Consider the following 25,407-nt stretch of genomic DNA (forward strand, 5'->3'; position numbering starts at 1 on the left):
TTTACTGGTTTCTGCTTTGGAGCTCTCAAGCTGTTTTGATGGTCGTTACATGTGTTTAGATCTTGAAGTTTTCAATTTTCAGACAATGATCATACCGACCTCACACACGATATTCTTGGAGCTGGAGTTGTGATAACAAAGCTCTCTCAAGGTGTGACCAGGGGAGCCCCTAAAACAAGCATTGGGATGGTAGAAGAAACTACAACGGCCACACCTGTCTTACCTCCTGAACCTGTCCCAAGTGGATTCACTACTGATCTGCTGTTTTTTTTTCTTCTTTTAGTTTCCTTGCTCACTATGAAATTATTTGTTCAGTATGTTAATGAAATGAAATCACTACTTTGATGTCACCAAATGAAAAGAAAAAAAAAACATAACATACAGAAATCTTTCTCCATAAAACTTTCTTTTTCTTGCAATGTTACAATTTTAATTTTAATACTAAAATTGCACAAAAAAACAATCTTGCAGAATCTATAAATCAATAAAACTAATACGAAGTAAAGAGCATCAATGATTGCTCAGTTTGCTGCAGAACCCACCTCAAGAAGGGTCCATGTCGGCACGTAGATATGATGACACGCCTTCAATTGAACTTTTATCCTTGCTCCTAGAAGCTGAGCTTAAACTTGCATGATCAGAGGTATTTAATTCGCCTACACAAGTTTAATTGTTTGCATAGGATATATAAAATTTATCATGACACTTTTACATTGCTTTGTTTCTGCGTAGATTAGGAAACTTCAAGAAACAATCGGTCTTTGGATCGTCTCACTATTTCAAAATAAAATTTGAAAGAAAAATTAAAAGTGGGAATTTGATTGAAGTAAAATATCTTCCAAAAGTTGTGACACATGCTAACTTTCTTTGTTTTTCTGGTTGGATTGTAATAAATTGTAGAAACTAGGTATATTATTTCTTCAAAAAAGTTATTTTTATTATACAAAATTAACCATGTGAATATGATATAATAAAAACATACTTCAGTATATACTTCTTAATTTTAATTATCTTCATATTTCAGAATATTGTGTTCTTTAGTGTGTACAATTAAGTTAATATTGCTTTCAGATGGTTAATTATTTTCTGAAGAAGACAGAATAACAAAAAAATAAATTTTTTAAATAGATATATAAATCATAAAATCAAAAATAAAGTAAAAAGAAAGGATATCATCTATGAAAATTTACTATATATTTTTAAAAATAATAATGTTTATATACACGTAGTGTTCTCTTTTTCGTAATTTCTTTTTGGAATTTGGCCTTTTAAATTATTCGGCAAATGATTTTCTTTTTGTTCACGCTAGCTTAAGCATGAAAAAACAATTTTAAGTGATTATATTCACATAGTTTTATCTTTTTGTGTCTTTTTGAAATTTAAGCTATTAAATTACTCGGTCGAGTATTTAACCAACATGGCCAGGCTCAAATCCCTAAGAAGCTGCGATCTCTACAAACAGAAACATCTGTGCAAGAAGCGTTACTACATTTATTATAGAAAATAAATTCAAACAATGTTTATTATACATATACTTTAGTTGATGAAATTATTTTAAATAAGAATCCCGCCCGTAGGGCGGGCCGACCCTAGTTATTTATTGAAGTATTAAAAACCTCATCAAAATACACTGCAGAAAATAAAAGAAAACATAGTAACTAAATACAAAGGCCAAGCTACCCAAACTATGGCTTAAAGCATATAATTTTGATGAGATATAATTTTATTTAATTTTCTCATGTTTAATTTTTTTTGTTATTATTTATATGTAAATAGAAATTATAATTTTAAAATACTAATATTTGTAAGAATTTCAAACCATTATTTCTAAAAAGCTATTAATAAAATAGTTCTTATAAAACAAATACAAAATTATCAGTATTAAAAGACTAATTTAGGCTTTTCAATTTTAATTTCACTCTGCTTACACTAAATAAAAATAAAAAGTTAAAATTTCGTAAATGATCTTTAGTATAGAGCAAGAAATATATTAAATAAATGTGTGAAGATGAAGTCAAATGTAAATTCTCATTAGAAATATAGAATTGTTTGTAGTAGAATTATCTATAATATCTTTTAAATAATTTGTAATAACATAGTTATCTAGTATTAAAATAAAAACTAAAACGGGTAAAAATGCCACGTTGTCTTTAATCTTATATATGGTGTGGTCGTACGAATAAGGCCTCCATTACCAAAATGTTCTTGGCCATGACTTTTAGCCATACAGTTGATCAAAAATGATCTTAGCCATGACTTTGACTAAAATGGTCTTAATTGATCAAAAAGAAAAAAAAAAAGTCTTTCATTGACTAAAATGCAGCTCATGGCTTTTAGGTTTTAGCCATACAGTTTTTTCACATTATAGTGTCTCTTGATCATTTATGAATCTTAGACACCAAAAAATAAAAATCTAGAGGCCCGTATGAAGAAATCATCTGGGCGCAGTGATCACGTGGTGAAGCACAGCAATGCTGGCGCAGCGTCTTTTTCTAGCTCGTCATCTGAAGATCTCTCGGTTTCGAATTCTTCTGTGTGGAGTGTTCTGATGACGCGCTCTAAGGAGTTCCCAGATCGAATCAGTTTGCGCAACTTTAGAGTTGAATATGGAAACCCGTACGATTTGGCTATTCCTGTTGACGCCTGGGAAGCTTTCAAGTTGAAGATTGATAAGCGTCCAGTTCAGGATTTGAATGAAGCGAGGCTTCTCGAGTCTGTGGATACAAACGAGGGTGGTGGCCCCTCTAGCAGTAGCGGAGGTAAAAAAAACTTTTAGGATTCAATCTTGAAAGTTGAAACTAGTATATATTATTGTAAACAGAGATACTTGAAAACACAGGATTTGCAGCCCATCTAGCTCTATACCATGTTAAGCTAGATGGGCTTCACACTTAAAACCAATTGGTAATTAGTGGAGTGGCTCATCTATCTTATATACTGCTTAAGATCCCTTCCAATACCCGATATGGGATAACTATGTGTCTAATACGCCCCCTCGAGATGATGGCTCTTTGAGCGTCAATCTCGGAATGTTTGGGCAAGGATCGATGGGCCGACTTTGGGCTGGATCGATGATGGATCGGGCTGGACTACGTAGATCGGGCTCTGATACCATGTAAACAGAGATACTTGGAAATATGTGTGTCATTCATGAAGGAGAACGTCTCCTTATATACATATTACATCGACTCTAGATATACTCGAATATATACACATCGTTATCTCCTATACTAGGAGAACTTAGGACTTATCTATAACTTCTAGTCCTTATCTCAACAATTATACGGGTTGGTTAGCTCAAATTTACAAAATTTATTTAGTTTATACTCCTCCGTTTTATCTATATTATTAAGGCAAAATTTCTATTAGGATTCTGCCATTAATTTTTAATATTTAAGTAATTTTAATTTTATCAAAAATTGAGTAGCCAATTATATTTATACTATTTTTGTTTATAATTGATAAATTAATTTTAAATTATTTCTTCAATGAAACTTTTTTAAGAAATAATTTTTTTAATATGTGTTGAAAGAACCAAATTTTAACTTTTGATCTTTAATTTTTTTGTTGTGTTAATATTTTTATTTTTGGTACATATATACTATAAATTTTATTAAATTTATTTAATCCATTCTAAAGACATACTACGTAAAAATATATTAAATATTCTAATAATTTGTAATGTTTTTTATTTATGGTATATATATGTTTTCAGTGTCATAAATATTATAATATTTTATGATATATAAATATTTTGATTTAAATATTGCAATTTATATAATAAAAATAACTTAGATTAACCCAATTATTTAAATTCACCCATTTATAAACGAAGCATACACTTGTTAATGGATGAAATTAATTAAAAATCCTAAAATAATTAATGGCACGATATCATAAATAAATAAATATATATATATATATATATAATTATCTATTGTGAAACAATAACCAACAAATAAGATAATCCCCTAGATATTATTTGCGAAGTGATTTGCTACATGTTCTTTCTACAATCGTTTTTACAAAAAAAATTATGACATGGTTATTAAGATTGATGACATGTCATATGATTAAATATGGCATGGACAATTACATTTAATGCTGATATATATTTTTGGATAACTTTTTAGAATATGGCAATAACTCATATATTACATTTAATGTTGATTTATATTTTTGGTTAATTTTTTAGAATATGGTAATAACTTTTAATTCATCACTAAAATAAATATATTCAAATATGAATTTTTCAATTTTGAAATATTATTTAATTTTACTTTTATAATTATACAATTTTTATCATCTAAAATTTTCTAAATTTTCTGCATTTAAAAAAAATTATAAATTTTTAATCGTAATATCATTAGTTTCTTTTAGATATCAACAAATTATATAAATTTTTTTGGTTTTAATTTTTGATAACTATATAATTTTACATGATTTTTAGTAATTTTGTACAATTTAATTTAATACATTGAACCAAAAGAAATAAATAATTTTTTATCTAAGATTCTAATTTTATATATATACATATATATTCTTAAATATAATTTAAAAAAACAAAATTATTTTTTCTTAATTTTATGCTTAATTAAATGATATTTATTTATAGACATTATTTGCGAATTGATTTGCCACATGTTCTCTCTACAATCATTTTTACAAAAAAATTGTGACATGTCTATTAAGATTGATGATATGTCATATGGTTAAATAGGACATGAACAATTTAATGGTGATATATATTTTTGGAAAACTTTTTAGAATATAGTAATAACTCATATATTACATTTAATGTTGATTTATATTTTTGCTAAACTTTTTAGAAGATGGTAATAACTCATAAATTATCACTAAAATAAATATATTTAAATATGACATTTTGAATTTCGAAATATTATTTAATTTTAGTTTTATAATTATATAATTTTTATTATCTAAAAGTTTCTAAATTTTCTGCATTTAAAAAATATATAAATTTTTAGTCGTGATATCATTAGTTTTTTTTATATATCTACAAATTATATAAATATTGTTTAGTTTTAATTTTTGATAATTATACAATTTTATATGATTTTTAGTAGTTTTGTACAAGTTGATTTAATACATTTAACCAAAAGATATAAATATTTTTTTATCTATTCTAATTTTATATACATACATATATATATTCTTAAATATAATTTAAAATAAACAAAATTATTTTCTCTTAATTTATGATTAATTAAATGATATTTATATTAATTATTGGTAAAAATAATAAAATATATAATATTAATAAATTACATTTTTAAATATAAAATTTAACTTTTAAAAAATTCATAGAACACCTAGTTTATATTGAAATAGAGGGAGTAAAGAATAAGACAAGTAAATTTTTTTTAATAGAAAATCCACTTGGGTCAATTGATCCACCTGCCAACACCCTGGCTCCGGCACTGCCCTTTAGCACAGTATTCGATACTTCACCCATCTATTCTTCCGGATTTGTCATCACGTCTTGGCTGAAGGGTGAACTTCTGGGACAAGGATCGTTTGGCTTCGTGTATGAAGGCATTTCAAGGTAAGTCGTACTGACTGAAATTGGAATTCTTGGTTGGAAAGAAAACAGTGCAAAACTAGATGTCGTTAGCTCAACTGAAAATGACCATGGCCATTGTGTCAAAAGTTTTCATTTATGCATTTGGCTGATGAAGATACTTTATTATGGATAGTGATGGGGACTTCTTTGCTGTCAAGGAAGTTTCACTACTTGACCAGGGAAGTCATGCACAAGAGTGCATACAACAGGTAGAAAAGGTGATATATATATAGCTTATACGATTGTAGAATATTCTCATTGATCTGTCAAATATTCGCTGCTTATCCTCCTTGATTTTTCATTTTCTATAGGAGATTGCATTACTAAGTCAGCTTCAGCATCAGCATATCGTGAGATATCGTGGCACAGCCAAGGTACGATCCTGTTATGACGTCATAAGCACTTTTTTGCTCAATGAATATATAAAAACCAGAACTCTCAAAATCAATAAGACGTCTTCTTATTAATCACTCAAACTCACAACCACAATATCAGAATCAATCAAAAACTCATAGCTAATGTCTCATACGACATTGCTTTATAAAGACATCTTATTTCCTATTCCTAATAGTAAACACAAATCATAAATCAAATAGGAATAGGTAACTCAATCATTATCTAAATAGATAACTTGTATCTTAAGCTTTCTTCAAGCTTACTCCAACATTGCCTCCCTTAAGCTTGAACTCAACTTCATTCACATTCTCAACACCAATCAAGTTTCTCATCTCCTTGAACCTTATCCGACCAAGCGACTTAGTGAGTATGTCCGCACGTTGTTCACTTCCCGGTACATGTTGTACTTCAACTTGCTCTTTCTCCACACACTCTCTAATGAAATGGAACAGTCTATGTATGTGCTTACTGCGACCATGGAAAACAGGGTTCCTTGTGAGAGAGATAGCCGACTTGTTATCCACCATGATAGTCACACACTTGCTGTCTTCTCCAATGGCTTCACTCAAGAGTTCTTGAAGCCATATAGCTTGTTTGGCTGGCTCCGTAGCAGCCATAAACTCAGCCTCACATGATGATAAGGCAACGATCTCTTGCTTAGTTGAACACCACGTGATGGGACTATCTCCAAGGTAAAATATATGACCTGTTGTACTCTTCCCATCATCCAAGTCTACATTGTGTGAGCTATCACTAAAACCCAGCAGCTTCATCTCGTTACTTCGCCTAAAGTGCAGTCCAAGTGAGCACGTTCCTCGCAAGTATCTCAGAACTTGTTTTAGCGCCGCACTATGAGACACCTTCGGCTCTTGCATATATCTACTCAACAAGCCAACAGAGAAGGAGAGATCAGGTCTTGTGTGAAGTAAATACCTGAGACAACCAATGCTCCTGCGATATTCCTTTTCATCAACACCTTTCTCAGTCGGAGCTTTAGAGAGCTTAGCGTTTATCTCCAACGGAACATGAGTAGCATTACAAGAACTCATCCCTGCTTCTTCAAGTATTTTCTGTGCATAGCGATCTTGCTTCAAGATGATACCACCTTCGTATTGGTAAACCTCTATGCCCAAGTAGTATGTTAGTCTCCCAAGATCACTCATCTCAAACTTGGTTCCCATCTCAGCTTTAAAGTTCTCGATCAAACGCAGTGACGAGCCAGTAACCAGCAGGTCATCTACATAAACGACTACAATCAACAAGTCATTGTTCACTTCCTTTCGGTAGAGTGAAGGCTCCTTTGAGCATCTCTCAAAACGTAGCCCTTGTAATATTTGATTTAGTTTGACATTCCAAGCCCTGGGAGCTTGACGCAAGCCGTAAAGTGCTTTCTTGAGTTTGTATACTCTGTTTTCCTTTCCAGGTACTACAAATCCCTCAGGTTGACAAACATAAACTTCCTCCTTCAAATCTCCATGTAGGAATGCAGTTTTGACATCCAAATGGTGCAACTCCCATCCTTTAGACGCAGCAAGAGCTATGATCAGTCGAATCGTCTCAATACGAGCTACCGGAGCAAATACTTCATCAAAGTCCACACCGTGTCGTTGAACATATCCTTTAGCCACCAACCGAGCCTTGTACTTACTGATGCTTCCATCAGCGTTGCGTTTAATTTTAAATACCCATTTGAGACCAATTGGTTTTACTCCTTCCGGAAGCTCTACTAGATCCCAAGTATCATTCTTTTCTATACTGAAAAGTTCATCTTTACATGCTTCAATCCATACCTTTAGACCTTTAGCTTCCTTGAAGTCCCAAGGCTCGTCATTGATCATCACTAGCAGACGTTCACACTCATCTTCCGCAATAAGTATATAATCTTCTAAATATGATGGTTTAGAAGTTACTCGTGTAGACCTTCTGGTCGGAGGCACAGTATCATCATCTTGTTCTATCTCATCCTCGACTTCCTCATGATTAGCCTCCTCAACTTCTTCAAGATCGGTGTCATCAATCTCTTCATGATCCTTTAACGCCTTAAGAGTAACCTTGAAATCACCAGGATCATTAGAGGTTATTGATGCAGGTTTGTCCCAATTCCATTCCTTTTCTTCATCAAATAGTACATCACGACTCACCATCACTCGTCTTGTTGTAGGGTCTACAAGGCGATAAGCTTTACTCCCAGGTTCAGTTCCCAGATGAACAAGAACTCTGCTTCTGTCATCAAGCTTTCTTCTTCCTACAGACTCCGTTTTTGCATAGCAAACACATCCAAAAATTCTTATATGAGACAAGTTTGGTTTTTTCTTTCTTAGAACTTCGTATGGAGTTTTGCCGTCGAGTGATCTTGTTGCTACTCTGTTTATCAGATATGTAGCATGTCTTGTAGCTTCTCCCCAAAACTCATTCGGCATGTTCATGTGTTTCAACAAGCTTCGAGTCATCTCCATCAGTCTTCGATTTCGTCTCTCCACAACACCGTTCTGTTGCGGTGAGTAGGGAGCTGTCAAATGTCTTTTAATCCCGTTTTTGTCACAGTATTTTTGAAATTCATGTGAAACAAACTCACCGCCTCTGTCCGTTCTGAAGGTTTTTATCGCCATCTGCGTTTCTTGTTCTGCAAGCTCTTTGAAGCTCTTAAACTTTTCAAAAGCTTCGTACTTCCCTTCTAGCAAGATGGACCACATATACCTAGAATAGTCATCGATCAGAACAAATATATATCTCTTACGTCCCGGAGTAGTTGGTGTGATAGGTCCACATAGATCGCCATGAACAAGTTCAAGAGGTTTCGTGGCTCTGTAACTCGTAGCCTTTGGGAATGGCAACCGTGTCTGTTTACTTCGTAGACAAGATACACATGTTTCCTTGTTTGTTTCTAGTTTAGGAATGCCCACAACAAGATCCTTGTTAACCATCATTCTCATTGATTCCTTGTTTATATGACCTAACCGTGCATGCCACTTTTGAGCTTCGTTTGATGATTTCAAGAAAAGACAATGCTCATCGTCAACCTGTAACCTTACTTTGTATAGCCGGTTCTGTGATCTTACAGTCTTGACCATTAGCTCTCCAAACCGATCAAATAGTGAAAGAGTGTCGTTCTTCATCGAAACAGAGCATCCTGCTTCAGTAGCTTGACCTAGGCTTACAATATTGCTTTGTAGTCCAGGTATGTAGTAAACGTCGTTCAAGATCTTCTTCATTCCGCCTTTTAGGATAAATTTTACAGCTCATTTTCCTTTTATTTCTATTCTTGAATCATCACCAAATCGCACAACTCCTGTAATGGTCTCGTCAAGTTTGAAAAAGAATGAGAGATTGCCACTCATATGATTACTAGCTCCATTGTCTAGATACCATACGTCTCTTGTGTCAAACTCTGCTTCAAACATCTTCGGGTTCACCTTCTTTTCATTGAGGAAGACGACTTCATGCATCATAAGGTTGTCAGCTTCGGTTGTGTCATCTTCTTTCTTCTCAGTAGTTTCTTGAAGTTTCAAGATTCTATCAGGGCAATCAGTCGCATAGTGTCCTTGTTTATCACATTGGAAACAAGTGATGTGAGAGATGTCTCGAACTCGTCCTTGTTTGTACTCATCACGTTGGCTTTGAAACGAACCAGATCGGCCACGGCCTCTTCCTCTCCAGTTACCGCGACCTCTTTGTCCTCTGCCTCTTCCGTATCTTCCATAGTTTTCTGTTTCACCATACATAAGTTTAGTCTGATCATCACCTGCATCATCTTCATCTTCCTCTGTAATTCTTTCTTCATAAACTTTGAGCCGGCCAACGATGTCTTCAAAGCTTGTATTCTTTAGGTCGAGCATCTGTTCAATGGAGGCGACGATTTGAATATACCTCTTTCTAGGTAAGCTTTTCAAGAATTTCTTTACAAGCTTAGGTTCTTCTATCGTTTCTCCCAGTGCGTCTGCTTTAGAAGAGATTTCAGACAGTCGTTCAGCGAAAGCATCTATTGTATCTCCATCTTTCATCTTGGCTCTATCAAATTCATTCATTAATGTTTGTAACCTAGCTTCTCTTACCCTCTCAGCTCCAAGATTACGTGCCTTTATTGCGTCCCACACACCTTTAGCTGTCTCCGAGTTTCCTATCTGTAGTACCAAAGCTTCTGGAACAGATTGAAACAAGTAAGCAATTGCCATATTGTTTTTCTTCTCATCCTTGACTCCAGGATCAATTGCTTCCCATACTTCACTGACCTTAAGTGCTATCTTCATCTTCATGCTCCATACAGTGTAGTTTGTGTTAGTTAGCATTGGAAACTTCACAGATGGAGGTCCGGTCTCTTTGTTCGTAACAGGCTCATCCTTCACGTCTGCCATTGTCGGAGATATTTCGAATTAGGTTTGCACTGCTCTGATACCAAATATAGAAACCAGAACTCTCAAAATCAATAAGACGTCTTCTTATTAATCACTCAAACTCACAACCACAATATCAGAATCAATCAAAAACTCATAGCTAATGTCTCATACGACATTGCTTTATAAAGACATCTTATTTCCTATTCCTAATAGTAAACACAAATCATAAATCAAATAGGAATAGGTAACTCAATCATTATCTAAATAGATAACTTGTATCTTAAGCTTTCTTCAAGCTTACTCCAACAGAATAAGGCATTTTGGTGTTTGCAGGATGGGTCGAATTTGTACATATTTCTTGAGCTTGTATCCCAAGGTTCCCTTCTAAAACTTTACCGAAGATACCCGCTCCCGAACTCTGTAGTGTCCACGTACACAAGACAAATCCTTGATGGCTTGAAATATCTCCATGGAGAGGGTTTTATCCACCGGTAAGACTAGTAGAAACTTTTCTCCTCTGTTTTTTTTAAAACAAACTCTCTTGTTTCCGGCATTGCCTATTTCCCTTACATTTTTTTCATCTGATCCGACAAAAGGGACATCAAATGTGCAAATGTATTGGTGGATACCACCGGAGCTGTTAAGCTTGCTGATTTTGGATTGGCAAAGGTTCTTTTCAATTTATACATGTTTATAGTATTTTTTTTTTGCTCTTATAGATGGTACACTTGGTTCATCGCTTACCCCTTTCGTAATACTTGTCATTTTATTATTTAGGTGTCAAAACTGAACGACATTAAGTTATACAGGGGGGATCCATTCTGGATGGCTCCAGAGGTATTGTTCACATAATTGTTGGATCTTGAACTTTAACTCGTTACTGATGTGTGACATTGGTTGTTCAGACTTATTTTGCCTATAAATAACATAAATGTGGTGGCCTCATTTCACTTTCATATTACATAATTTGTATGGTTGATTCTAACTGGAACATAACAATTTGTTTAGGTTATTAACCCGAAGCGTACTGACGGGTATGGAAGTTCAGCTGATATATGGAGCCTTGGGTGCACAGTGCTAGAAATGCTGACTCGTAAGTTCCCCTACTTCGATCCAGAAAACCCCGTAAGTCGTCAAGTTTTTCGAAATCTCTTTATATTAAATAAGTAAATTCTTGTGGTGAAAATCATTACAAATCACTTAGCTTTGCGGAATATTCAGCCTCGTTACTGCGTTTGTGTTGTATTAGACCTTTTAATATTTGAAGTTATTGTTTATTTCTTTATGGGTTTTTCCCAGTAAAATAAGAGTTGATGTTAGATTCGGTGCAAACACGCAGTATCAAGCTCCGTATAGGATCGGAAAGGGTGAGCTTCCGGACATACCTGATACATTATCACTAGACGCTAGAGATTTTATAATTAGATGTCTCAGAGTGAACCCGAAAGAGCGGCCAACTGCGGCTGAGCTGCTGAACCATCCGTTTGCTTCGCCATAGATGAGGCTAACTTGGTAGATTGTCTACATTGGTGAAGCTCCATTGGTTTAAACGAGAATATATATCTATCAGAATCAAGAACTGTAGATTCTAAAATTGATGTCTTAAATGTATGTGAGCAGGCTATGCAGAATATTTGTGTAAGATGGATGATACTCTAGGCTTGTTCTTTTATAACTAAAAATCTGTACGGAAGTAACCGCAGCGTCCACTTAATTAATCTACCACCATTATTTTTATTTAATTTGATGTCTATTTCTGGTTGCGGACGCTGACGCAGCGCGTCTTTCTTACGAACAGGGCTAGAACTCACGTATCCAGTTCAGCTGGGCATCACGAGCTAGACTGCAAGCTATTTATGATCTTTTCGATGAATGAAATGAAGAAATCAGATACTCTGCGCTTCTCTTGTGTATTGATGACGTGGCTTCAGTGATTTTGAGACCATCCCACCATGCTCTTCTTGAAGAAGAAGAAGGAGATGGATTTTCTATAAACCTCGAGGGCTTCCCTTCTTCCGTTGTCCTGTCTTTGGGGGATGCAATGTAATTATGAAGTGAAAGGTCAATAACGTAAATTGACAGAAACAAATCCGAGTTTACTATTTTACCCCTACGGGTTATATGTAAACTAATGACAAAATCAGGGGTACGGAGGAGGAGTGGCGTGCGGGTCTTTCACCTGAGCTGCAGTTTTAGGATTTCTCCGGCACTGAGTAAGCCTTCCTTCCTAATCCTAATTCAAGTCTGTCGGGCTGAATCGAGTTTCAAAAATTGGATGTAAATAAACACAGAGAATGAGAGAGAGAGATAATTTTTCTGCTATACAACTGTTCCTTCGTTTTAGTGATTCCTTCTAAAGTTTAATACTTGTTAAAGGTTATAGGATAAAATCTCACAGTTGCAAGAACAAGTGAATTCAATAGCTGCAATCACTTTCAATGCTCTTGGGACTCTCCAAAGAGATGCTCCTCCTCTTCAGCTTTCTCCTTACTACCCTCAACCACTACCACCTCCTCCTGCTCCTCCTGCTACAACTACGGTGATCCTAGCTCAGCTTTTCCTGACCAACCTAAGCAGCTCAGTGCCGATTTAGTCAAGGCTGCTAAACAGGTTCTCTCTTGATTTAACCCTCTCTCACCTTCTCCATTTCCTCTCTTTATCAATTCCTGTATCATGGATATATAGAACACACAGCAAAAGTTAACAATGGCCTTTGGTATATTTGCTGCAATTTATGTGAATTTAAGTCATTGCATGATGGACTGGACTAATCATCTGATTTCTCTCCTTTGGGTACTTGTTTGTTTTGGTGAAGTTTGATGCTTTGGTTGCCTCACTTCCCTTATCACAAGGAGGTGAAGAAGCTCAGCTCAAAAGAATCGCTCAACTCCAGGTTTTTAAACATGTTTCTAATCTTATTTTCTGGTTGAATCATGTATTTATATTAATATAACGGCCTTTTTTTTTTTGCATGTTTCCTTCTCTACTGGTATGGTATTTTCTTCAGGTGGAAAACGATGTTATTGGCCAACAACTCCCAAAGCAATTAGAGGCTGCAGGTAAAAAAGTTTCCAATTGACCACTTTTTTCCTTTCTTCCAGATCCATATTCATATGTCTATACTTACCACGCTAGGATCTGGTTTTTCGTTTTCTCGCAAATGCTTTCAACATTGAGCTGGTTTGTAACCTTGCTTCTTGACAGAGAAGGAATTGAAGCAAGTTCAAGAGCTATTTGGACTAGCAGCAGACAATTGCCTGAACCTCAAGAAACCAGAGTGAAAAGGTTTAACCAACCTTGTGTATCAAACTGATTCAGAAACTATATATGATTTGGTTCAGCAAAACAATTATGTTTTAGGTTCAGCAGTTGTGATTTGGTTCATCAAAAAACTGTTGCAGAATCAATTATAAGAATGTTAGTTAGCTATATCAACAACAAAACCATAACTATTATTATTATTGTGTAAGACGAGAGGTCAACATTTACAACTCTGTTGCACTGTCTGGTTAATTGAAAACATTCCGTGAAAGGTTATATAACTTCTTCAAAGTTCAAAGATACCATCTTTGGTTTCGAGAGCTTGTGATCAGAAATGATATCTGATTCTCGCTTACCTACCTGTAATGCAGGTCAACTTTAGAACTTGGTTGCATTTGTTTGGTTAGGTTCTGTTCTGTCTCCATGACCATGAAAACTGTCTGAGTTGCTTGGAGTTTCTGACTTTCTGGTATAGAAATAAGTGAACTCGAGGCTACAAGACTACTAGAAAGGTTACAAATTCCTTTTTCTTTGTTTATCAATTGTTGGTTTCAGATATCCGGGAACTGGAGAATATGTGGATTTCAACAAGGAAGGAATCTACGGTTGTGCAGGTTGCAAAACGCCTCTTTACAAATCATGAAGATGTGCCTGTATGGCTGTATAAATACTCTTGTGCTAGTTTCTGATATTTTTGTTAGACCGGCACTAGTGATTAGTTCTGTTTGGGAAACTAAACATTTGCATAGTAAGTTGCACATCCTCTACAAACTTGAAAATGTGTAAACCACACCATACTCTCAATCAATTGTTGAACCAAAACAATTGTAAAACTTGGTGTTGTCACTTGTAGGATTTAAGGCCGCAAGAGATTAAGATGGAGACGCCACTTGTTAGACAAGCACATGGCAACTTCAATCTTTCCGAGATAATGTTCTTCTGACTTCAATTTTTCTATTTGTTTGTACTTTGTATGTGTAGTTTTCTTTATTTCCAATGTGTATACTTGAAAATTGCGCCAACAATCAATTGAATTTGTGAAGAATACTGATTATGACTTGTATTTGTTTTATTGTCCTCAAGAATTTCGTGTACCAAATAGTAGCTTGGTTTTTTTCACCTTCATAAATCACATAAAGTCTAGTTCATAGTACATTATCTTAATAATTATCGTAATTACAATCATCTTAAGAACTATTGTAAGAATTCGTATTACCGACTTATTATAATTTATACGGAAACTTTTATGTATTTATATTTTCAAAAAAAAAGAAATTGACATAGACATTCAAATTACGCGTTAAAGAACAAAACAAAAAAGCTTCAAACCAGTTTTGATATGAATAATCATGATTTAAAACTAGGTCAACCCAAATGATCCCCCAATTATTTAAACAAGTCCGTACAATCCATCTCAAACAAAGTTAAATTGGTATGAATGAGGTCATATGACATGGAATTGTTGCCGTTGATTGGGAAGGCAAAAAATTAAAAGCCACATGATGGAGACTATACTTTATAATCAAGTTACTTAGTTAAATAATTAGAAACTAATCATGAAATCCCCACATGCAGAGAGGTCAACTGTTACACACTAGCGCACTTGAACACACCAGGAAAGCCCCATGGAACTAGCTAGTCACGTTCATAGATTCACATTACATTTGCTCACCTCCAAGCCCTCCACACTTTATAAACAGACAACAACGCATGTCCCTCCGACATAACACAAAAACAGAACATAACACAAAACCCCAAAAGAAGCTTTGCTTTAAGCTTTTTTAGCATTATGGATTCAGTGCAGTCCTTCAAAGGATATGGAAAAGTAGACGAAGCGCAAGATCTAGCACTAAAGAAAAAGTCAAGAAAACGTCTGATCCTACTATCCGTCTCCGGCTTAATCCTCGTCTTGGTAATAACCGCCGCCGTAGTCGCCGCCGTGGTTCACAACAAGAACAAGAACTCCTCCGAGTCGACACCGAGTCCACCTCCCGAGTTAACACCATCCACCTCACTTAAAACCATTTGCGGCGTGACTCGTTACCCTGAGTCCTGCTTCTACAGTATCTCAAAGCTTCCCGCCTCCAACACAACGGACCCAGCGATTCTCTTTAAGCTCTCCTTAAAGGTGATCATCGACGAGCTCGACGGGATATCCGATCTGCCGGAGAAGCTGTCCAAGGAGACGGAGGACGAGAGGATCAAATCCGCGTTAAGGGTATGCGGGAATCTCATCGAAGACGCGTTGGATCGGCTAAACGACACCGTTTCGGTCATGGACGACGCGAGTGAGAAGACTCTAAACGCGTCGATGGTCGACGATCTCAAGACTTGGCTGAGCGCGACGGTCACGGACCACGAGACGTGTTTCGACACGTTAGACGAGTTGGCTCAGAACAAGACGGAGTACGCGAACTCGACCATCACTCAGAACCTGAAGTCCGCCATGAGTCGGTCCACCGAGTTCACTAGCAACAGCCTCGCCATCGTGGCCAAGATCCTCGCCGCGTTGAGCGACTTCGGGATACCGATCCACGGCGGGAGGAGACGGCTTTTGATGAGTCAGCAGGAGGCTCCTGAGTGGGCGAGAAGGAGGCTGTTGCAGACGGAGGGGTTGAAGCCTGATGTGACGGTGGCGACCGATGGAACCGGGGATGTGAAGACGGTGAATGAAGCGGTGGCGAGGGTGCCGAAGAAGAGCTTGAAGGTGTTTGTGATATACGTGAAAGCTGGAACGTACGTTGAGAATGTGGTGATGGATAAGGGTAAGTGGAATGTTATGATCTACGGAGACGGAAAGGATAAAACCATTATCTCCGGCGGTAAGAACTTCGTCGACGGGACTCCGACTTATGAAACGGCCACGTTTGGTAAGTCCTCTCGCAGACATTTTTATAAAATCAGAAAAAAAACCGAACCGAGTTGAAATTACAAAACCGAATCAAAACAAAGACCATAACTTACAAAAACCTAAACAGATGTTTCTATAAATCTGAAATACATAATCAAACCGAAAATGGAATGGGTATATAAATACTTAAAATATGATTCATCTACTTATAAACATTAGCTATATTTAATTTTAACAAAATTATATATCTAAAATATAATTTATAAACATAAAATTATCTGGAACTTTTTACTCAAATCATATGAAATTAACTGATATTTTACATACGAACAATTCAAATTGCTTGATATTTTATCTATGAATTATACGAAATTATCCGAAAAAGGATAAAGTTATTAAAACTAAATCTAAAATTTTGTAGGTCTTAACCGGTTTCTAATATTTATACTTGAACCGAATTGAAACTTAACTGAACCGAAAAAGCAAAACGTACCGAACCAAAAAGTTGAATAGGCAAATATCCTTTGTAGCTACTGCTTATTTGTATTTCTGTGAGGCGTTTTGCAGCTATACAAGGCAAAGGATTCGTAATGAAAGACATCGGAATCATTAACACCGCCGGAGCAGCGAAACATCAGGCGGTGGCCTTCCGATCAGGCTCCGACTTCTCCGTCTACTACCAATGCTCCTTCGACGGTTTCCAAGACACTCTCTACCCTCACTCCAACCGCCAGTTCTACCGTGACTGCGACGTCACCGGAACGATCGACTTCATCTTCGGAAGCGCCGCCGTCGTGTTTCAAGGCTGCAAGATCATGCCGCGGGAGCCGCTCCCGAGACAGTTCAACACCATAACGGCTCAGGGCAAGAAAGATCCGAACCAGAACTCCGGCATGTCGATCCAGCGGTGCAGTATCTCCGGCAACGGGATTGTGACTGCTCCGACGTATCTAGGCCGGCCGTGGAAGGAGTTTTCGACGACGGTGATTATGGAGACGGAGATTGGACCGGTGGTAAGAGCTTCAGGGTGGATGTCGTGGGTCTCGGGAGTTGACCCGCCGGCGAGTATAGTGTACGGAGAGTATAAGAATACTGGGCCTGGGGCGGATGTGAGCAAGAGAGTTAAATGGGCCGGGTATAAACCGGTTATGTCTGATGCCGAGGCTGGGAGGTTTACGGTTGGCACCATGTTAACTGGTGGTGGTTGGATACAAGCGGCTGGAGTGGCGCATCAGCTATCTTAATGTAGTTAACATAATAATAACACAGTATTGGAGTCTATAACTTTTTTTTTTTTTGAGAACATTCGATTTCGATCTACTTTTTTATTTGATACGGTTTACTTTATTCTGGTGTTCTACTTGCTGTAATTGGTGTCATAGTATTAGACAATTGTTGGCTTTTAGATCAATAGTTATACAATTATATGATTTTATAAATTTTTATCTGTAAAGTACATTGAATTTACCAGACGTTCAAGAAAAATTACACTGAATTTAAACCAAATTTTGTAGAATGCAAATTATTAACCATTGACTTGAGAGTTGTCTGATTGTCTAACCAGCACTAAACAAAATAAAGATTAAACAAGTTCAGCTTGCAAGTTGCAACTGTAAGGTTAGTATGATTTTTGTTACTCCGGCCGAATGGGTTTATAGTCAAAACAAAAGCTAGGCTCATTAACGGGATTCCGACCCAATAGCAACATAACAAAACGAAGGCCTGAGACTGAAATCTTTTTGAGTCAACCAAATCCGAGACGATTCTTGAATGAAAATGGGAAATAAGAGGTTCTCTTACATAAACAAGACTTTAAATGTCACATAAAACATCCAATCTAACGGACAAAAGTGAAAGAAAGTCTTTGTTTCAAAATCCGAACTAGAACAAGGCGGATAAACACATCACTCGTATTGAGAGTATCATCATCCTCAAAGACGACTAATGACTGCTTCAACTTCTTCTGGAGTGTAGAGATGGTAAGCTGGAGCTACCTTGGCAATGTCCACATTATTCGGAGTCACCTACACAGAGACAAGACCCAATCAGATTGGATCCAAAACTTATTTTGACTTGTAAAAGTTTTGGATTCAAAAGTTTCTACCTTTTCTTCCATAACTTGCTTGAGGATAGACACCGCGATCGTCTCAGCTTCACTGAGTGACAGATCCTGCAACAGTTAAAGGAAACTAAAGGTTATAACAGAGCATGAGGAATTGATATTATTGTATGAAAGCTAAACTTACTTTGTTGAATTGCTCTTGAAGAGAACTATCAGCTCCTTCTGAGCCTGAGCCAATGGCCTTTGCGTTGCACTGCCAGAATGTTCCTGATGGGTCCGTGTAGTACCTTGTAACAAGAGAGGAGTCGTTTAACAATTTAATTAACAATCAACTTGCACATAAAGTGAATCATTTCTGTAGAAAAAGGTTTTAGTGAATAAAAATGCTTACAAGCTTGGTCCGTTTTCATCATGACCAGCAATGAGAAGAGATACTCCAAATGGGCGAGACTGTAATAAAATACTCAGGAATCATATCCAAATTTCATTCATAAAGCCTAAGCCATGAGATGTGAAAGCAACTAAAGATTCCAATTGGTTATCAGTTATTACCATTGATTCTTCATCTCCTTCACCAAACCGTAAAGCCAGATCACACAGCGCTTGCGTTGTGGACTCTACAGTCATTGGCTCACCATACGAGAATCTGTGGTTCTGTTACAGCAGCAAACAAGCAGTCAATAACATAAGAGGTCTTTTAACGCTCAAAGATTTTTTTTTTTTTTAAGAAAGAGAAGCCTCACTTGAGTTTCAACTCTTGCATGCTCAACAAGTGTACGTGCATCAGCAATTAAACCGCTCATGGCACAACCAATATGGTCATCAATCTCCATAATCTTCTCCACACTGCTCGGCTCCTGGTAAAAAATAGTATTTTAAATATATTGAGATATCACTATAAGCAACATAGAATGTTCATACTTCATCTTATCTTCAATTATAAAAGTAGTATTTAACACTGACTGGTGTTCTTCTCAATTTGTCAGCAGTATTATAACTTAGACTGAGACATATCACTATAAGTAACATAGAATGCTTATGATTCATCCTATCTTCAAATTATAAAGTAGTATCAATATGATTCATTGTAAGTAGTATTTCAACATAGACTAAGATGGCATTATATGTAACATAGAATGCTTATATAATGCAGCATCAGAAACTCAATTTGTTGAATGAAAGAGATATTTGAGAAACAGAAAATTCAAGACAAACCAGCAAAGGAGAGGTGATACGCTTCTCGACAGCAAGCACAACTCCTTCATTTGTCTTGACTCCAATTGCAGTAGAACCAAGCTGCAATGCAATCATTCCACACTCATCAGAGACTCAAGAAATACAATCCATACACATCAGCAAATGTGATCCAACTTCTGCAATAGTCTAATAAACCAAAGAAAACCCCTAAATAAATCATTATCCAGGGAAGAACCCTTTCTCCAACTATTCTCAATAGCTTCAACACTAAGAACTAATAACCTAAGTCGTCTAATCAATCAAATAAAAGAAGTTAGTTACCTTGATAGCTTCAATGGCATACTCAACTTGGAACAACCTGCCTTCAGGAGAGAAAGTGTTGACTCCTCTGTCATACTCGGTCCTTCGCAAAATCGGAAACTAAGATAAAGCAGCAAAAACCCACCATCCAAACACAAAAAAGGACGAAACTTTAAGAGAACCCAGAAGCAGAAGAGCGTAGATTCATAGACAAACCTTGTGAGAAACATCTTCTTCTTCTTCTTCCGCGACTTCGATCTGATAAACCCCTTAAATGTCTGCACAATAGAATCGAAACCCTAGGAAAATTAACAGATCTGGGTGAGACCCAGAAACTCAGGAGTAGCGGAATCAAAACCCTTGTTGAGATTAGAGAATCATACCAGTTGATTGATCGGCGAACTGGAAGAAACTGGGATGGATGGCTTTTTACAAGTTTGTGAAAGTTCACTTCTTGAACAAGTTAGATGGATCCAAAACGCGTCGTTTTCAGTATGGGCTTTGATTAGGCCTAACTTTCTTATTTATGGGCCTTAACTTTCTTTTGTTCTTAAAAGTTGGATCGGAACTTTTACTGTAAAATTATGAATTGATGTTTCACAAATATAGGACTGGAGTTTTACTTGTCCTTTTCATCTCAGAAGACATAACTTTTGTGTTACAATTGCAGAAATGACAAAATAGACAGTCTAAATAATTTTTTGTCTGTACTAAAAAAATTCCACTATTTTCAAAAAAAAGTTTTAATGTTTCAAAAACTGAAATTTAAAGTTTTTACACTTAAAAAGGTCTGAGTTTGTGAATTTCTATTGGTTTTAAGTTACTAGAAATATTTGTAACTAAACTTTAAATTGATTTTTCCACATTTAACTTGATTTCTTATTAAATAATAAATTAAAAAATCTATTTACTGAAAATAGAAAAAATGTTTTTTTTACGTATAAAACCAAACAGAAAAGAACAAAATAAATGAAGGGAGTTGTCTTGTAAAATTATGGGGAGAAAGAAAAGCTGTGACTTGTTGTGAGTACTGATTCTACTCCTTTCAGACGCAAAGGTTTTGTCTTTAATCAATCTCTTACTTCTCTGGATTTGAAACTCTTCCATGAAAACAACAATTCAAGTTTAGTTAAACAAGAAGACAACAACAACAACAACAAAACTCCACTATACTGAGAAAAACAACCTAAGCTTCCACGTGTTAGTGTTCTCCTTTTCCAAAATTTTAGAATCTTTAATGTATACTAGAGTCTCTCTCCGCGCTACGCGCGGAAAAGTGTGTTGATAGTTTATTTATCGATCCTATGTTTCAATGTTTTTTTGTAATGGGAGCTTTATATTTTCAAAATCATGGAAAAGTTGGTGAATATCCATTGTTTAAAAAACAAAAAGAGTAGCTTGGATAATAAACTTGATTTTCTGATATTAGAATTATTTAGGGGTGTTTTAATCCGATAAAACCAACCCATTAAAATTGAACCAAACCGAGCTAGAGAAAGTAGATTAAATTTGGCGATACCGAATATACCGAACATATGTCTTTTTTTAGAAATTGGGATATATGGATATGCTTTGATATCTAAACCGTTCAAACTAAGTAAACCGAATAAACCAATCAATTAAAATATAATAGCATAAATACATGTAAATTATATAATCTAATTAATAATATATATTTTATGTATTTTGTTGATATGAACCTCATATTTAAATGTTTATTTCATTAATTTTATTTTAAATAGTTTAGTAGTTTATCTAAACCAAATTAAATTATTGTATAATAAAAGTGTCTAGGGATAGACATAAACCGAGTCACTAAAACAAATTATATTATGGTCTATTTTTGATTGTATATTCCAATAATTTAGGCAAAAAAACTCGGAGACATATTCATCTAATAAAAATAAATTTGGACGCATCAAATATATTCTTCTTTTTGTAGGGAATAGTGCAGTTGATTTCATTTATATGACCACCAAGGTAGGCTAATTTACAAACACCTGTGTGGAATAAGTGCCAATACGTTTTAAATTTATATGGTCGTAGAAGCTTAAAACAAAGTCGAGGAAACCATAAACTCAGATTTTCAGATGAATATATAAACCAAGTGCTAAACCTTTTTTTAATTAAGATGGTGGAATTAATAATACATTTGAAGAAACAATAAGCTGAGATTTAAAAAAAGGCACCTTAGTGGAGCTTAAGAAAATTAAAAGACATCTGTAAACACGTGAATGTAATAAGTACTAATAAGTTTTAATTGTGGTAAAAGTTGCAAACATGGTCAATGAAACAAAACAAACTGAAATTTTTTTTTTATAAACAATACTGCAATGAAGCAAAAGAGAAATAGTGAGGTTTCAAGTTCGATAGCCTTAACAATTACTGGGTGCGAGCCTTCTTTAGGATGTTTCCTGCAACCTGAACCGGGTCTTCATCATGATAGCCTGCTCACAAATGTGCTCTGCAACTGAAACTGCTCCACAGGATGGGCTCGCCGTGTTCGAGGGATTTACACACTTTCGTTGCTCTGGTCATTACCACTTGACATCTCTCCATCCAAGCAGTTGCAGGAGAGATATTTGACACCAGGAAAATCGCTCAACACCCACCAAAGAGTTCAAGTATCCCAAGATGACTTTGTTCCCAGAAGTCAACACTTTCTCAGCATCATCTAGTGTGGTTAGATTATACACACCAGGACCTATCTTCTTCTTCACCCACGTCACTATCGTTTCTCTGCATCACAAATCAGATCCAATAAAAAAGGCACCTCAATACAAAAAAACACACTAAAGATTTGAACTTTCAATACAATTCACAATAAATATTTGAACTTTCAATACAATTGACACTAAAGTTTTGAACTTTCAATACAATTGACACTAAGGATTTGAACTTTCAATACAATTCACAATAAAGATTTGAACTTTAGTTACAAAAAATGGAGAGTTGACTTACTTGGTCCTGCCTCCATTGTAAGGCTTGTGCTCGCCATCTACGAAGAACAGTATGGTGAGGAAGCCCTGAACACTATACTGATGAGCGAGCTCGTTCTCCTCCGTGGGATCGATCTTAGCCAAAACGACACCGTCTCCTTTAGAGGGCTTCTCACATCCCACTGATTGTATAATTCGAGTGGTTATAACTGCGCTGATGATAACACTGAGTCAAGGCTCAGTGATAACAATATCAGAAGCGCCTCGGGCAGCGCATGTAACATCAGCAACAGAATATCAAAATCTTGTACTTGCGAAACAATATCAAAATATCCTTGTAGAGAGAAAGGGCAAGTTCATGAACAAAAAAACTCTTCTTAACTAACCTGGGAAGACAGCAGCAAATCCATCAACTTTCTCAATCAACTGTTCAACGAAACAGCAGCTAGGCTTTCGTCTTTGTGATTTCCAAGTAGAGAAGCTGATGCTGATGGCATGTTTGATTCCATACCGAGCCTCTGTCTAGTCTATTTGGAAATAGCAAGTTGATCACATATAAGGAAACTGATACAGCATAAGGTTAAAGCCAAAGAGAGAAGTAAATACAAAGATGTTACCCAGTTTGGTTCAGGACTGAAAGAGTCGGTTTCCAGTTGACATCACTACTTGTTGTCACATGCTACAGCTTCGGTTCTAAGTTCTTGGGTTTCCTCTTGGTTCTCTATCCTCAGGCTCGGACTACTGTTGGGCTGAGGAATCTGTGGAGATTATGATGACTGAATGAGCCACTATGCGACATAGTTTGCAAAAGTCTGAATGGCTGTGCGTAAGAAGTAAGTGTTTGTTTAAGTTACCATTGGATGGGATTTATAAGAGAGAACATCGTGATCTGATGAAAGAGATGAGTCTGAGGGTCTTTGAAACAGCAAATGAGCTATGGATCGGTCTATCGGGTTTGTATCAGTTTCTATATCCAAGAATCCCACGTACCTGTAGATATTAATGACAGAATCTAAAACAACTGAAAGATGAGTGAGTACATAGCAGAAGATAAAATGATGAGTATACAGGAGAAGTAGGCAGTTGGTGCTTACTTGTCTGTTTCACCAGTCTCGAGATGCGAGCCAGCACCTTTCACCTGTCTGTTTCCACCATTTGCATCCATACAATGATGTCTCTGCTCTGCGCTTTTTGCCAATCGTTATAAGCTGTCCCTTATGCAAAGCTTCGTCCTAACATCCAACTGGAGCAAGCGAGTGCAAATCAACAAAGTAAACAATTGTACACGTAAGTTTATATTAATTATTGTACACGTAAGTAAATACACAGATGTAAACAATTGCACACGTAAGAGTTGATTCTATGAAATAGTCTGGACACAATCTGTTATTACAATTTACTATCGATATAAGTGGACTGGATTGAATCGGAAGTAAGGAGTCTCTCTAATACCAACTCTTGCCTCTTTAGGGTCAGCAAGTATTCCAACCATATAGCATCTTGATTCTCTGTTCTTGAAGCTTTAGTAGGTAAAAAGTAATGCTTCTTCTTTTTCAACGGTTTTCAGAATACAGAAAATTATAACATAAAACAGAGCTTAAAACCAACTAAAACAATACCAATATAACCTGGAAAATTAAATGAAAATAAAATAAATCAAATTCCCTGAAAGGAAAAAAATGAGACTTTGGATAAGATCAAACTCAATGTCTCTGTAGCTCTGTTGCCGGCGTGACTTTCCCGCCGTTTAAAGCACGTAATTTTTTTATTCCAATCTCATAGCTGTTTCTGCTATCTACCCACCGGAATCCCCGTCTCCGAGATGACCACATACATACATCATCGTTGGAGACAGAACATCTTTTCCCACGTTTAGAGCGTATGGCTTTCTCTCCCTCAACACTGTCACGTCTTTTTGATTCCCTCATCTGCAGAATCTTCAGAGCTTTTGGAAGGTTCACACACATCATGTGGAGACAGGACGGAGGAGACGGGACTTGCCGTTTGGTTTTGGTTTAGCTTAAAATAATCTAGGGTTTTGGTTTGTAGACATGAAAGGGGAAAGAGTATATAAAGAAGGATAAAAAGAAGGAGGTGAAACGTATTCATTAAGACGATATTGAAGAACTCCATTGATTGATGGCAAATAGGCTTAGTAACGGTGAATGTATGAAGAGGAAAGGAGAAGATGAAGACAAAGGAAAAAGACGATATAGTTTCTAAATGGCGTCTATTGTAAGATAACATTAATTTAAGTCCATAACATTAACTGGGCTATGTTTTACGAAGCCCAACAGAGAAATGCGATTGAAGCCCAATTGATTTAAGTGACGAATCTGACATGGCAATTTTCTCTTTTTCTATTGGCCGATTTAATTGGGTGATGTGGACAGCTTCTCCTTTGATAGTATTTAGCTTTTAGTATAGTATAGATTATCCAGTCTTTAAGTTTACAATTTTCGTAAGACTGTACAGTTACAGTA

General features: G+C 36.0%; 3 protein-coding genes, 1 long non-coding RNA gene and 1 pseudogene across 11 annotated transcripts; 3 read left to right on the plus strand and 2 right to left on the minus strand.

The window, feature by feature from the left end:
- Positions 1–2,153: 2,153 nt before the first annotated feature.
- On the plus strand, positions 2,154–12,365 carry LOC108833197 (mitogen-activated protein kinase kinase kinase 1-like). 3 transcript variants are annotated; one of them, XM_056989003.1, is made up of 9 exons: positions 2,154–2,759; positions 5,392–5,566; positions 5,718–5,802; positions 5,896–5,958; positions 10,648–10,805; positions 10,911–10,983; positions 11,092–11,151; positions 11,323–11,407; positions 11,654–11,806. In XM_056989003.1, exons 1-9 carry the CDS (start codon positions 2,426–2,428, stop codon positions 11,668–11,670), a joined length of 1,050 nt encoding a protein of 349 aa, XP_056844983.1. In that variant the 5' UTR covers positions 2,154–2,425; the 3' UTR covers positions 11,671–11,806. The 3 variants fall into 3 exon arrangements, with proteins under 3 accessions (XP_056844983.1, XP_056844978.1, XP_056844977.1); XM_056988998.1 differs by having other exon boundaries at positions 2,157–2,759; positions 5,718–5,793; positions 11,323–11,439; positions 11,654–12,365; XM_056988997.1 differs by having other exon boundaries at positions 2,157–2,759; positions 11,323–11,439; positions 11,654–12,364.
- Positions 12,366–12,445: 80 nt separating this feature from the next.
- Positions 12,446–13,857, plus strand: LOC108833195 (mediator of RNA polymerase II transcription subunit 21-like; annotated as a pseudogene).
- A 1,263-nt stretch (positions 13,858–15,120) lies between these two features.
- LOC108833196 (pectinesterase 1-like) lies at positions 15,121–17,871 on the plus strand. Its single transcript, XM_018606629.2, has 2 exons — positions 15,121–16,445; positions 16,994–17,871. Exons 1-2 carry the CDS (start codon positions 15,365–15,367, stop codon positions 17,668–17,670), a joined length of 1,758 nt encoding a protein of 585 aa, XP_018462131.2. The 5' UTR covers positions 15,121–15,364; the 3' UTR covers positions 17,671–17,871.
- A 326-nt stretch (positions 17,872–18,197) lies between these two features.
- Positions 18,198–20,442, minus strand: LOC108840600 (proteasome subunit alpha type-5-A). Of its 2 annotated transcripts, none has more exons than XM_056989011.1 (10): positions 20,369–20,442; positions 20,202–20,263; positions 20,007–20,088; positions 19,704–19,784; positions 19,232–19,345; positions 19,041–19,142; positions 18,880–18,938; positions 18,673–18,775; positions 18,531–18,596; positions 18,198–18,450 (listed from the first exon to the last, which is right to left on the minus strand). In XM_056989011.1, exons 2-10 carry the CDS (start codon positions 20,213–20,215, stop codon positions 18,358–18,360), a joined length of 714 nt encoding a protein of 237 aa, XP_056844991.1. In that variant the 5' UTR covers positions 20,216–20,263; positions 20,369–20,442; the 3' UTR covers positions 18,198–18,357. The 2 variants fall into 2 exon arrangements, with proteins under 2 accessions (XP_056844991.1, XP_056844989.1); XM_056989009.1 differs by having other exon boundaries at positions 20,202–20,284; positions 20,369–20,405.
- Positions 20,443–22,194: 1,752 nt separating this feature from the next.
- Positions 22,195–25,281, minus strand: LOC130496705 (uncharacterized). Of its 5 annotated transcripts, none has more exons than XR_008935891.1 (7): positions 24,318–25,281; positions 24,019–24,167; positions 23,779–23,914; positions 23,542–23,682; positions 23,311–23,446; positions 22,947–23,138; positions 22,195–22,724 (listed from the first exon to the last, which is right to left on the minus strand). It is a non-coding gene; the product is annotated as an uncharacterized LOC130496705 (long non-coding RNA). The 5 variants fall into 5 exon arrangements; XR_008935886.1 differs by having other exon boundaries at positions 22,947–23,150; positions 23,311–23,451; XR_008935890.1 differs by having other exon boundaries at positions 22,196–22,724; positions 23,311–23,451; positions 24,377–25,279.
- Positions 25,282–25,407: the final 126 nt, after the last annotated feature.

The sequence above is a fragment of the Raphanus sativus genome, chromosome 1, assembly GCF_000801105.2.
Source record: "Raphanus sativus cultivar WK10039 chromosome 1, ASM80110v3, whole genome shotgun sequence".
In the NCBI taxonomy this organism is placed as follows: Eukaryota; Viridiplantae; Streptophyta; class Magnoliopsida; order Brassicales; family Brassicaceae; genus Raphanus; species Raphanus sativus.